Source organism: Musca domestica, unplaced genomic scaffold (assembly GCF_030504385.1).
Source record: "Musca domestica strain aabys unplaced genomic scaffold, Musca_domestica.polishedcontigs.V.1.1 4, whole genome shotgun sequence".
Lineage (NCBI taxonomy): Eukaryota > Metazoa > Arthropoda > Insecta > Diptera > Muscidae > Musca > Musca domestica.
The window spans coordinates 18,274,337-18,287,682 of record NW_026712328.1 but is presented as its reverse complement, the minus strand read 5'-3'; the positions used below and the strand labels follow the sequence as shown (position 1 = coordinate 18,287,682).

At 33.7% G+C, this 13,346-nt stretch overlaps 1 protein-coding gene across 1 annotated transcript in view; it reads right to left on the bottom strand.

Moving 5' to 3' along the window:
- Window positions 1–13,346, bottom strand: part of LOC101890838 (uncharacterized) — a 39,709-nt gene that overhangs the window by 1,855 nt on the left and 24,508 nt on the right. The window contains exon 4 of the mRNA XM_011294735.3: window positions 10,490–10,669. Coding sequence (XP_011293037.1) covers window positions 10,490–10,669 — 180 coding nt within the window. The remainder of the gene's footprint in view (window positions 1–10,489; window positions 10,670–13,346) is intronic.

The window sequence follows — 13,346 nt, the reverse complement described above, 5'->3', positions numbered from 1 at the left end:
AGTTAATTTTTGTACAAACTCCATAAAATAAGAATTGTGTATATAACATGATGTTTGATTTGTAATAAATATACATACAAATATATGTATGAGCTAGTGTTTATATGAATATGTTAGTGTTGTATAATTGTTGTATTATTTCCTTTGATGAATATTTATTACTTACATACTAACTGCCGTTTAAGTTAACTTAGTTATTCTTATGCGTACGTAAATGTATATACATAATTATCATAAAATAATATTTACATATGTATAAACAAATTTGGCTTTGCTTGAATATATTCAGAGAAATAACTCTAAAATCTTTTTTATTTTTTTATTTAATTTTAGTTTAATGAGATTTTAGAAAATATATAATGGCTTTGATTTATATGCTGTAAAAAATGTGTGCGTAACCTACACCAGAGTGAAATTCATGATATTTTTGGGTGAATTTTTAATGCTACGAAAATTTTAAAAATATCAGCCCTTTTTGCCGACAGTTTACTAAAATATATTTTGACTTACATTATGATTATTCAAAATGGTGACCCTTTATGTATTACCCACTTTTTATCCGAACTAACTCTGATATTTATAGTACAACGTGCCCGATTTCGACTATATCGACTATACTTTTTATGAGATTCGTGAGGTACCATATATATTGGGGCAACGTGTTCCAATTCAATTGATATGATATGCAACATTAAAGAAAATCAGATATTTATTACCAATATTATGATAAGATCTTTGATTTAGAGAAAGAGATATACAAAGTTTATGTAGGAGGTACCGAAAATAGTGCACCCATATTTACCATCTTCACCATAGCTTTGTAAAGAAAAAAAATTTTAAAGAAATTCGAATGCCTATTTCGCATTTTATGGAGTGGGTCGACACAAACATAAAGATTATTTTCTATGCAAATTTTGACACAGGCTCTACAACCGTTATTTCGATGAGACACGATCTAAAGCCATATGCCTGAGGGTATAACATGAATATTCTATACACTCCGCCATACTGGGTATTAGGTATTAACGCATTTGTTGTAACATGTTGTAAGGAAACGAGTTAAATCTATACATCCCTTTAATGACCTTATAAGCTCATTCCGAGTCGATTTATCCATATCCGTATGTCGGTTTGTTCATATATTTTTGTAATAAAATTACAGGTAGTAATTATTATCCAATTGGAATACTGTACCGTTAATTTGTTTGAAAACCAGTAAGGAAAATTCAAAAGTCGGGCGGGGTCGGCTGTATGATACCCTACACCACTGTGTATATTTGGTAGAGCTCCCGCAATAAAAGAATTTATTTCAAGTAGATCATACCACCTACCAATATTTGGTTTTAGATCAGTTATAGTTTGGTTTCAGAGGGAACTAATATATAGAAGGAATATCCAATTCAGAATCGATTTTAAATACATTTGAGGGAGAGTTCCACAAAATGGAAACGTATGTCACGAAATTCACTCCATTTTGGCTGATATTAGCCATTATATGCACATTAAAACTTAAAACGGATTAAGGAAATATATGGGAGCTATATCCAAATCTTAGTCGTTCTCGATAAAATTTGGCAAAAGTATTTTTGAACTCTATAAGAGATTTTGTACCAAATATCATTGTTGTCGAATGGGACTTAAAAACCAAATAGGATGAAACATATATATGGGACCTATAGCTATATCTGAACCGATTTGGGGTACTAAATTTGTTGTATTTGCTTCTAGACTGAATTCGGTCGGATATGTCAAAATTCAGGTCATTTGGACTGATATTGACCATTTGGCGCACAATTAACCAGAAATTGGTTAAAGATATATATGGGAGCTATATCCAATTCTGAATCGATCCTTATAAAATTTGGCAGAGGTATTTCTGGGATATATCTGACATTTGGTACCAAATATCATTGTTGTAAAGTCCATATTACGCATGTGTGGGACTTAAATCACATATGAGCTATAGCTATATCTGAACCGATTTTCTACAAATTTGATGTACCTGCTTCTAAATTAAATTTGGTTAGATATACCAAAATTCAGGTCATTAGGACTTATGTGAGGAAATTTGGTTCAGTGAGTAGCAACTCTTTTGAAATAGCTTTCAAGAAAGGTACTAAGGTATTGATTTGGCAGTCTTTTGATTTGTAGTTGAACACACTATTCACTGTACAACTGTTGCTTGCTTAGAGGGTTGTTTCAAGTCTTACATCTACAAAAAATTATTTACATCTGAACACGAATGAGATGTTGAGATATTTGCCAGAATTTTTCAATATTTCAATTGAGAATATATATTCTATGCATTTGACCATTTATATGTACCTTCTTTCAAGAACGTACTATAAAGACTGGACCTACATAGTTTTGTGGGAGGAGGTACCAGAAGGAGTGTGTCGATAAGTGCAATGTTCACACAAGATCTATGGTTTAAGGAGGTATTGACAGATAAGGTGATTGAAAACATTTCTTACTTATTTCCAATACTTATTGAAAATTCTGAACCTTAGACAGAAATGCATCTAGCTTGGGCCAAATCACATCGGACTCCTTCGAAAGTTGACAAGCAGGCGGACATTTCTAGATCCACAAAATCTCCTTAATGAAATTCTCATCTGTAGCCATATGGCTGAGGGTATAATGAAATGGTTGTGATGATGAAATCAAAACCTGTCTCTTTGGCTGGCTAAAACTTCCAAAGGGTGTATCAATTTTGGTCCAAACTTTTCACATTGTAATATGCTTGTCAAACTTAGATCAAGCTCGAAGATAGGTGCTTACATGGCTCAATAAGAAAGGTTGCTCAATTTCAAGGAAACTAGGAAAATACAATTCTGTACTGGAGTCTTATTATGTCAAATAAACTTTATAAAAACACAATAAGTTGTTTTTTTTTATTTAATTAGATCGAGATATGAATAATATCGACACACCCCTTCCTGTATCTTCCTTCAATTAACATAAATCCCAAAAATTGTGAAAATAATTGCCGACATTCTTCAAACTTTATGTATTCCAACAGTTATGCCAACACCAGGTATAGAGAAAAAAATTCATAAATAAAAGTACAACAAATTAGAAAAAAAGATGAATGTTAAATAAAACACAATATTTGTAAAAGCCACAACAACCCATAATTGCAAAATTATTCGCCTCAAACTATGCACATTCCAATTTTTTTTAACATGTCAACATTAATGCTAGTGCAAAGATGATGTATATCGATCGACTCCTTCTGATATCTTGACCACTAAAGGGCATCATTTCAAGAGGAAAACAAGTTAAAAAGCAGCAAGTTCGGACGAGCCGAACTTTGAAGAAACTTCACCATTTGGAACGAATTTGAAAATTTTCAAAAAATAAAATCCTTAGGAAATTCTGTTAAAATTTTAAAAATAGCAAATATAGCCGTTATATTGGGGTCTATACGACGTGGACGTACATAGGCATTGTTTGTCATAAGCCATTACCATATTCAAATTCGAAACTTGAAACAAACGGTGAATAATGTAGCTAAAATCATCAAAATTATCGTATATAGGGAGGTACTGTTATATCGGAGCTATGCGAAGACTTGGACCTGCATAGACAATTTTCTGTCTTCAAATACCACACCTCAAACAATTTCGATGGGTATTGTACCTCAAATCGTCAAAATACCGAATATAGGGAGGTACTGATATATGGGGCCTATACGAAGACCTGGACCAGGATAGACAATTTTCTGTCACAGCTGTAGTTTCCATAACGAAATATAAATACGTAATTTGAAACAATTCCGGTAAAAAATGTCGCTAAAATCATCAAAATACCGAATACTGGGAGGTACCGTTATATGGGGGCTATATGAAAACGTCAACCTACATGACCCATTTACCTTAACCTGGCTACTGGAAAAATAAAAATGTGTGCAAAATTTTGGACTTCTATCTCAATTCATTCGAAAAATAGCGTGATTACAACATACTGACGGACAGACGGACGGACATCGCCCTTTGGATGATCTTCATAGAATCACATTCTGAGTCGATTTATGCATGTCCGTCCGTCCGTCTGTCCATGTATTTTTGTAAGCAAAGTACAGTTCGCATTTATTGCCCGATCCAGATGAAATTTTGCACAAACCATTTGTTTGGCCCAAGGACGAACCATGATGAAATTGGAGATAATAGGTAAAAATTTATATATAGCTCCCATATACATCTTCGTCCGATTTGCCTTTTATTGTGCACCAAACGTCTAATATCAGACCGATTAGTATGGAATTTTGCGCATAAAGATTAGGCCTGAAAATAAGTATGCCGAATTTGATCTAAATCGGTTCAGATATACCTATAGCTTCCATATATATTGTTCATCCGATTTGTTATTTTTGTCCTCCGCAGCCGTAATATGCACTCCGTAGTAACTATATTCGAGAAATATATCAAATGCAGCTCGGAAATACCTTTGCTAAATTTTATCGAGATCGGTTCAGATTTGGATATAGCTCCCATATATGACTTCGTCCGATTTACCTTGTATTGTGCACCTAACGTCTAATATTTGCCTAAATGGGATGGAATTTGGTACTTACGACCGAATTGAGTCTATAAGCTAGTATGTCGAATTTGGAGAAGACCGGTTCAGATATAGCCATAGCTCCCATATAAATTGTTCATCCGATTTGTTGTATTCGTTACCCACAGCTGTAATATGCACTCCGTAACAACGATATTCAGGGAAATATATCAAACACAGCTCAGAAATATCTTTGCCAAATTTTATCGAGATCGGTTCAGATTTGGATATAGCTCCATATATCGCTTTATCCATTTTCAAATAAATTGTGCACCAAATGGGCAATACCAGTCCGAATTTAAAATATACAAATGCTTCGGCATATTTAGTCCTTTGAACTTTAATTTATAATTATAATCATGGCGTGTATGATTGAATACTCCCATAAAAACTTTTAATTGTTATGTGGAGCTTTACTAAATTAGCAAAGTGGTGCAGGGTATCATGAAGTCCGCCCCGCCCAACTTTAAGACTTTCTTTACTGGTTGAAAATGTAAATTAGTCGAAATGCGTTTAACTCCTTTTGGAACCTCCCATACAAAGTTAACAAAAATAACCATATACTTATCTAACTTATTTATTTTTAATTTCTTATCACTGTTTGTAATTCGAGCTGAGAATCAAAAAAGGAAAATATATTTACGCTATCAGCAGAATTTAACAACAATTGCTTATACATGTGTTTATTTCTTTTATTTTTTAAAACCTATCACATAGTACAATTTTTTCTTATTAATTCCCAGTCATGAATATATTAAAATTCTTTGAAATATAATTTCAAGGTCTTCTAAGTTTTGCATGTGTGTCCCTCACACACGGCTATGATGTAACAAATTTACACATGTCTTATAACTTAAAGCGCGCTAAATAAAAACAAACACAAAAATCTACAAGGAAATGCCTGATTAAATTTAAACTCCAAACGAAATCACAAATAACAAATTGCATAATATTCGACCAGACAGACGGGCGGACAAGAGATTAGTCAATAACGAATGAATTATAAAAAAGCGCTGTTAGCCGAATTTCAATGGGGCTAAACCGCCACATATGGCTTAAACAATCTATAAATTTATTTTTGTACAAAAATTTAACAGTTAACTTAGCGATACACACCCAAAGACAAACAAATGAAAAATAAAAAAACCGAATTCAAAGCAAATTAACAGACAACCGCTAAAATCAGCCGCACAATAAATGAGAGTCTTGCATCTGGCACCACTCTTCATTCACTGAGGCAAAGCACGAACAATGCTTACACGTAAGGTGGCATACGTCACTGAACTGAACATTCACAAGTAGCCAAGTTGAAGAGTAGAGTATTTCAGCCGTCTTCTTCGTTTAACTACCGCAGAGTGAGCTACTCTGGTGAGAGCCACATTGGTAAGGCATCCAATGAGAGACAGGCTAATAGCCGGCAGTCTATACTGTAGACACAAGCACAGTCTTTCAATGTCTACAATTGCTTTCACTTTCATACGTACGTCTGACGTTCATACAACATTTGAGTGCATTGTGGAAGTAGTTAGTTGTTACTCATTTGAGAAAAGGCCTTTTTCGAGGTAAAACATTTAAAAACACAATTTGAACAATGTATAAGACAGGAAGAGATCTCAACAGACAGTAAAGATATGAAACGAATTGGTTTTGATTGTTGAAAACAAAAGCATAACATTCAAACAGAACAAAAGATTCAATTGCAGCGTGGTAATGATTCATGCAATATTCTTGTCGAATTACAACATTTAATTTATTTTAATTAATTAATTAAAATTAAATCAGCAAGAAGGCGTATTAAAAAAAAAAAAAAAAATCGAAATATTTATACCCCGCAACAATATGTTGTGAGGGATATTTTAAGTATGTTTGGGGCAAACATTTTGTAACACCTCGAAATGTTGGTCCTAGACGCATTATGTAAGGTACAAATCATCTTATCTCGACAAACTGAGTCGGAGTTTTGCATTGGGATAAAGCCTGCCATGTTGATGGTTATAGAAAATATAGAATAATCTTCCATTCCAACACAAAAATATTCAATGCTGAATGTCAATCATATAATCAGACATTGGAAAAGAAATATAATTTTTTAAATATTTCCTAAATTCCCAATACCACGACAGAGGGCGTAAATATAAGCCAATTTCCACGAAAAAGGATAATCATTTTGCATGACTACATGACATAATTAAAAAAATAGTATCAAAATATAAAATGTTGTTCTAGGGTTGTAGTTTTCTGAAAAATATGGATCCAGATCCGGATCCGTGCCTGTGTTTGTCCTGTTTGTTCTTGAGATAACTTTCGACAAAATTATTGGGATTAGTCCACTCTTTGAACATTGTTATTTCTTTGCGGCCAAAAAACAATATACATCGACTCTATTCCCTTGGTACCTTAATGTCTAGTATGAAGGTGTACCCTAAAATTGGGATCTGATGTTTGCAAACGCTGGGTATTGACAGAGAAAAAGCTCCATCTTCCGCGCATGCTGTGCCTATGCTGTTATATGCACATCTTACCTTGTAAAAATGAGCTTGTAGGCCCAGGTATCCCGTAAGGATGCCTGTTACCGCAATAATCTCTTTTTTACCCAGTAATAGAACACTTTTTTATACCCTCCACCATTCTATGGGGGGTATATTAACTTTGTCATTCCGTTTGTAACTCCTTGAAATATTTATAATAGACCCTACAAAGTATATATATTCTGGATCAGCGTAATATTCTAAGAAGATCTAGCGATGTCCATCTGTCTGTTTGTCTGTTATAATCACGCCATCTTTCGACCGAATTGAGATAGAAGGCTAAAATTTTGCATCCATGCATACTCTACCAGTAAAAAGGCTAAGTTCGTAAATGGACCATATCGGTCGACGTTTTCGTATAGCCCCCATATAACGGTACCTCCCGATATTCGGTATTTTCATGATTTTAGCGACAGTTTTTACCGGAATTTTTTCAAACTTCATATTTAAAGTATTACAGCCTATGACAAAACATTTTGTATAAAATTCGTATAGCCACCATATAACGGTAGCTCCCGATATTCGATATTTTGATGATTTCAGCAGCATTATTCACCGGAATCGTTTAAAATTTCGTATTTGGAGATTTCATGATTTCTACAACCTGTGGAAAAAATTTTCGTATGCAGGTCCACGTCTTCGTATAGCCCGTATATAACGGTAATATTTAAGTTCGTAATGGGTACTTCAGCCTATGACAAAATTTTTTGTATAAGGTCCACGCCTTTGTATAGTCTCCATATAACAGTTTTCATTAAAGTGGTACTTTCCGGAAGTTTGTTTTTGAAAATTTTCAAGTTCCTTCCAAATGGTAGAGGGTATTAAAAGTCGAATTTACCTACTTTTTTACTTGTTTCCTCTTGTCTTTGAGTCTAGACGTGACGCGGCTTTAGATTTATAGCCGTGACGGCCGCTTCATACCTTATCTGAATATCTATTGGGTGTTCATATAAAATCGTCTTTAAAGTCCTAGTTGGTGTTGTCCTCATTGCACCGCAAATGCTTAAGCTGTACATTCTTTGGGTTTTCTGTAATATTTTAGTATTTCATTTATTGACCATATCTGTTCACTAGACTACTGAGGCATTTGTTAGAATAGGTCTAATTACGATTTGGAATGGTCAATGTGCCATCTTTGGATTGAAACCCCATATGTGTGTCCATCAAAAGCCCTAGAGTCTCTGCTATTGTTTCCATTTTATTACCCATATCATCCACCATTATCTCGGCTTATGTATGAGTTTTAGACTGAAACTTTTTAATTTTTATACATCATTTATTCTGTCTTTATTCTTTGATTTTATTATGGTTGATTTGCATAACATTGTAAGGAAATCTAGTCATGTTCGTCCGTCTGTTAAATCACTTTAGCTTCCTAAATGGAGGTGGTATATGGACAAAAGTGTCTTTACACGTCAACGTTTTCGCATACTCACAATATTCCCAATCTTTCCGATATGAACGTTAGCAAACACATATCCAAACAAAATGTTAAATGTGAAATCAATATACATGACACAAGTTAATTCTGCTCCACAATGAGCTTAAAGGCCTCTCTTAGGGCGCCAAGTAGCTTTAATTTAAAGCTGAGTAATAAATGATTTACTTTTCACAGAGGCATCATTTTGTTGACAGTTATGACAAGATTGCAATTGCAGCCGGGGTAAATGTGTTTTCGACTGCAACGGAAGTTTTCTTCTTCCGTTGCCGGATACACGAAATACATAAGTTTAGACCGCAATATGAAGCATCATGATTACGTTTATTTTCCACACGATATTTTGTGTTTGAAACTGATGATGACAGCTTCGATGATGAAATTGAGGAAAATAACATCACAATACATATATACAAATGAAATCAATGAAAATTTGATATAATAATTAAATGGTTAATGATCATTATCGTTACATATTTTATGCAGAAGAAAAAAAAAACATTTACAATGGGTAAAATTTAAGCCATGGGAAATGTACATAACAAATTTAATATTTACAAAAAACGTACACATTTGCAATAAATTGTCGCCATGTATTGCATTTTACTTTAATGGAAGACTTACAACTACGATAATATTTACAGAACATACAAATGTGTATACAAACTTACATAAGGCTATTGCTTATTAAGGGTATTCATGATAGAATTATCGACTCATTGGACGGCACTTTCCATCCATTCCTTCCATAGATCAGTAGTGATAGATTAAAGAAGGGTTTATAGTTTCAATTTTTGATAATTCTAATTCTAAAAAATAATTAGAATGTTAAATTAGGATGGGTAACCTGAAGATTTTACACAGTTCTACATATAGGACAATTATTGTTATTACATTGTTTTACACATATTATACATGTGAAAGGCCAAACGTCGGGCGGGTTGACTATTTGATACCCTACAACAATATGCAAATTTGGAAAAGCTACTTTTAAAAAATAAACGTTTTTCTGAACTTATGTGAAGTATATCATACCAACTATGAACCTTTTGTTCAATATGCATGACGGTATCAGAGCAGTTTTGATTTGGAATCAGAAGGAACTAATATAAGAAAGCTTTAATTACACAAAAAAAAAAAAAAAAAAAAAAAAAAAAAACAGTAAAGGTGGGCGGTTACAAATTTTTAGTACCTTCCACCATTTGAAAGGAACATAATGAAAACCAGTAAGGAAAGCTCAAAAGTCGGGCGGGGTATCATTCCCTACAACACTATGCATATTTAGTAGAGCTCTCGTAAAAGAAAGGTTTATATTGCAATTTCTAAGCCCCATGAGATATCCGATATTTATAAAATTAAAAAAAAGCTATTTCTTGGCTGTACCTGATATCTGGTACCAAATATTATTTTTCTATCGTACATTTTACAAATTTGAGGGACTTAAACACCAAATAATACAGGGTGAGATAAAAAAAACTGCAACAAGAAACCTAAAATCGGATAAAACAAATATATGCGAGCTATAGCTATATCTGAACCGATTTTCACCAAATGTTAAGTATTTGCTTGTGGGCTGAATTCGGTAGTAAATATTTTACACATACGGCGTACAATTAAAATTGAAAATAAATGATATATATTGGAGCTATATTTAAATTTGGATAGATTATCACAACTGATGATTTGTGGAAAATTTCATCTCATGTGTTCATCTTGATGTGTTCATGAATACCCCTATTGTTAACGTATTCAATGACATGCTTAAATAATATTTTTAATTATTTATGAATAATAAAACTTAAATAATTATCAATTCTCTTGAGGTTTATATTAAAAAATACAAAATTATTAAATCGTTTAAAACGTTGTAGTACAATGACCCAATCACCATAACCCTTTACCACAAATCCAAAAAAGGAAATAGTCATTGAAAAATTATGCATTCCCATTTTCTTGTACATACCATCTGGTCCATAGGCTGTTGGCAAGTAGTTACTGGATGGCTCTTCGAATGCGACATGACCACCGCCATAACCACCACCCGATGGTGGCAGATATTGATGTGTGGCACTGCTGTAAGTTGGTGGTTTCGATGGTGGACCATAACTGCTGTGTCCATTTGGAATCTCGTAAGAGGTTATGCCTATCGATAGAAAAAAAAAAAAAAACAAAACAAAGAAATGTTAAAGTTATAAAAAAACACGAATCGTTTAAGAGTCATAGCAAGTAAAATGCAATTATGTATTGGAAGTATGTATTCATTTCGTATTATCATTTGAAGTGAACTGTAGTTGTGTGCCTATTATATACAGGAGTATACATGAAATTTTCCAACAACCAGCAGAAAAAAATAAATTACCGACAATTTTTTATAGTTTTCAATAAACTGGTGGGATTTTTCATTATTAAATTGGATATGTCCATGTTTCACAATCTGCTACAATGCAGCGCTTTATGGCGAATCAATTAATTGCGGTTAACCGAGGCGACACTCTGGAGGTCTATTAACTTTTGTCGGCTTAAACAGCGGCTGCATTTATGCTACCATAACTACTGAACTACAAGATTTGCAAATAAGGCAAGTTTTAACACCATTGAAAATCGCAATTGTTTTCTGATGAAAGTGTTATGATTTCGATTCGATACATTTTGTGACAGGTGTTGTGTGACATGTAAGGATACCTCTAAATGGTACTCAATTAGCGCTTATGATATAACGGTGTTTTTAACAATTTTCAATGTTTTTTAACTGTCACTGATAGGAGAGATACTCCACTAGATAATATGGCAGTTAATAAAAATCAACATTTTAATTTTTATTGTAAACGTTGAATCCAAATTTGGACGATTTACATCTTTATTATTTTATCATATTTACGGTGTCAATTACCTATCATTTTGTTTGTGGAAAAAACATTAATGATCATAAGAACTAAAAAAAGTAAACAAAGGCTAATGTCGGGCGGGGCTCAGCACTACAGCAACACATCCTTTGAACTGAAATGAACGAATCCCTCGAGATATTGGAATACACAAATGGACTACTTAAACATCATTCTAAATATTAGGTTTGGGTTTTAAAGGTTTAAAATAATTCAAAAATTCTGTTTGAGGTCATTATTAAATTTCTCCGTTCGAATATGATCAAAGCCGCAAGACAATGCCAAATTTCGTGACAATTGCCTTACATTTACGGCTTCCGTCGAGCTTATGGTGCTTCGATTTCAAACTATATAATGCAAGGAAATCAGCATGTCAGCAATAATGTTATATTGATTTCGTTGGAAAGTGACAATCAGTATTAAAAAGATTTGCGGTTGAATAGCAATTTTGGAATTTTTTTACACAATAGTTTCACCAAAATTCACCCGCTAAATAAATGGTGTGCCAAATAGAACGCAATTTTTAAATTTTGGCAAAGTGTCATTATCTGATATTTGAACAATTATTTTAATTTGATAGTAGAAGGTACTAAGTTAGTAAAAATGGAGCGTGGACAGCGAAGGGAGTTCGTTAATTGCGTGTTGGAGAGACAAAATGAAAATGCTGTTTTGCCGATAAAATTATCTTCAGTGACGAGGCCCACGTTCATTTTGATGGCTTCGTCAATAGGCATAATTGTCGCATTTGGGGCGAAGAAAGTCCTCGATTGATTCATGAGAAGAAATGCATCCTCAACGTGTCAGGTTTTTGGACTGGAGCATTCATTGGACCTTTTTTTTATGAAAATGAGGCAGGTCATGCGTAAACAATTAATTCGGTATCGTAAAATGATAACCGGGTTTTTCTTGCCTAGAATTGAAGAAATGAATGTGGATTGCATGTGATTTCAACAAGACGGCACCACGTGTCTTACAGGCGGAGAAACAATTCAATTATTACATCAGTCATTTCCCGGTTGTGTTATGTTGCGTTTTGGAGAGCAAAATTGGCCGTCAAGATCGTGTTATTTAACACTGTTAGATTATTTTTCTTTGGGGTTTCCTGGCTAGCTGATGCGAACGATAAGTTTTGAACAGAATTTCCGATTCTGTATAGACTTGGTGCAGTTTAATATTTTTATCAAACTTTGATTTCGAATTTCTTTCGTTACCTCCCAACCAGAAGGTCAAAGTCCTATTTGGTTCATGTCAATGAACCAGTAACCAGTAAGAAAAGGTGAAAAGTCGGGCGGGCCGACTATATGATACCTACAATTTGGGAACTATATCCAACTCTGCATCGATTTTCAACAAATTTGACGGAGGCTTTTGTACCTCTAGTACCAAATAACATTGCTGAATAGAGCATGACATAACTTCGATAAGGATTATATTAAAAACTATGTATTGGAGCAATAGGTATACCTAACCGAGTTTCACAAAATAGAAAAATTCGGTTGAATGTGAAACAATCTATCTAATTTGCGCTGATATTACATATATGGTGGACAATAACCGTAAAATCTAAAGAGGATGTCTATCGAAGGTGTATGAAAGTCTGAAACGATCTCGATAAAATTTGGCAGAGGTAGTTCTGAGCTGCATCTGATGTCTGGTATCAAATATCCTTGCTGTGAAGTGCAAATGACGCATGTGAGAGACTTTAACACCACATCAGATGAAACACATGCGTGGGAGCTATAGGTATATGTAATCCGATTTTCATTAAGACTGAATTCGGCCGGATGTTCCAAAATTTCAGATATTTGGACTGATATTGGCCATTTGGTCTACAATTAATCCGAAATCGTTTGAAGATAAATGATATAAAATCTATTAATAATTCTGTTAAAATCTTAAAAATACCGAATATGAAAGGTGCCGATATATGGGGGACAT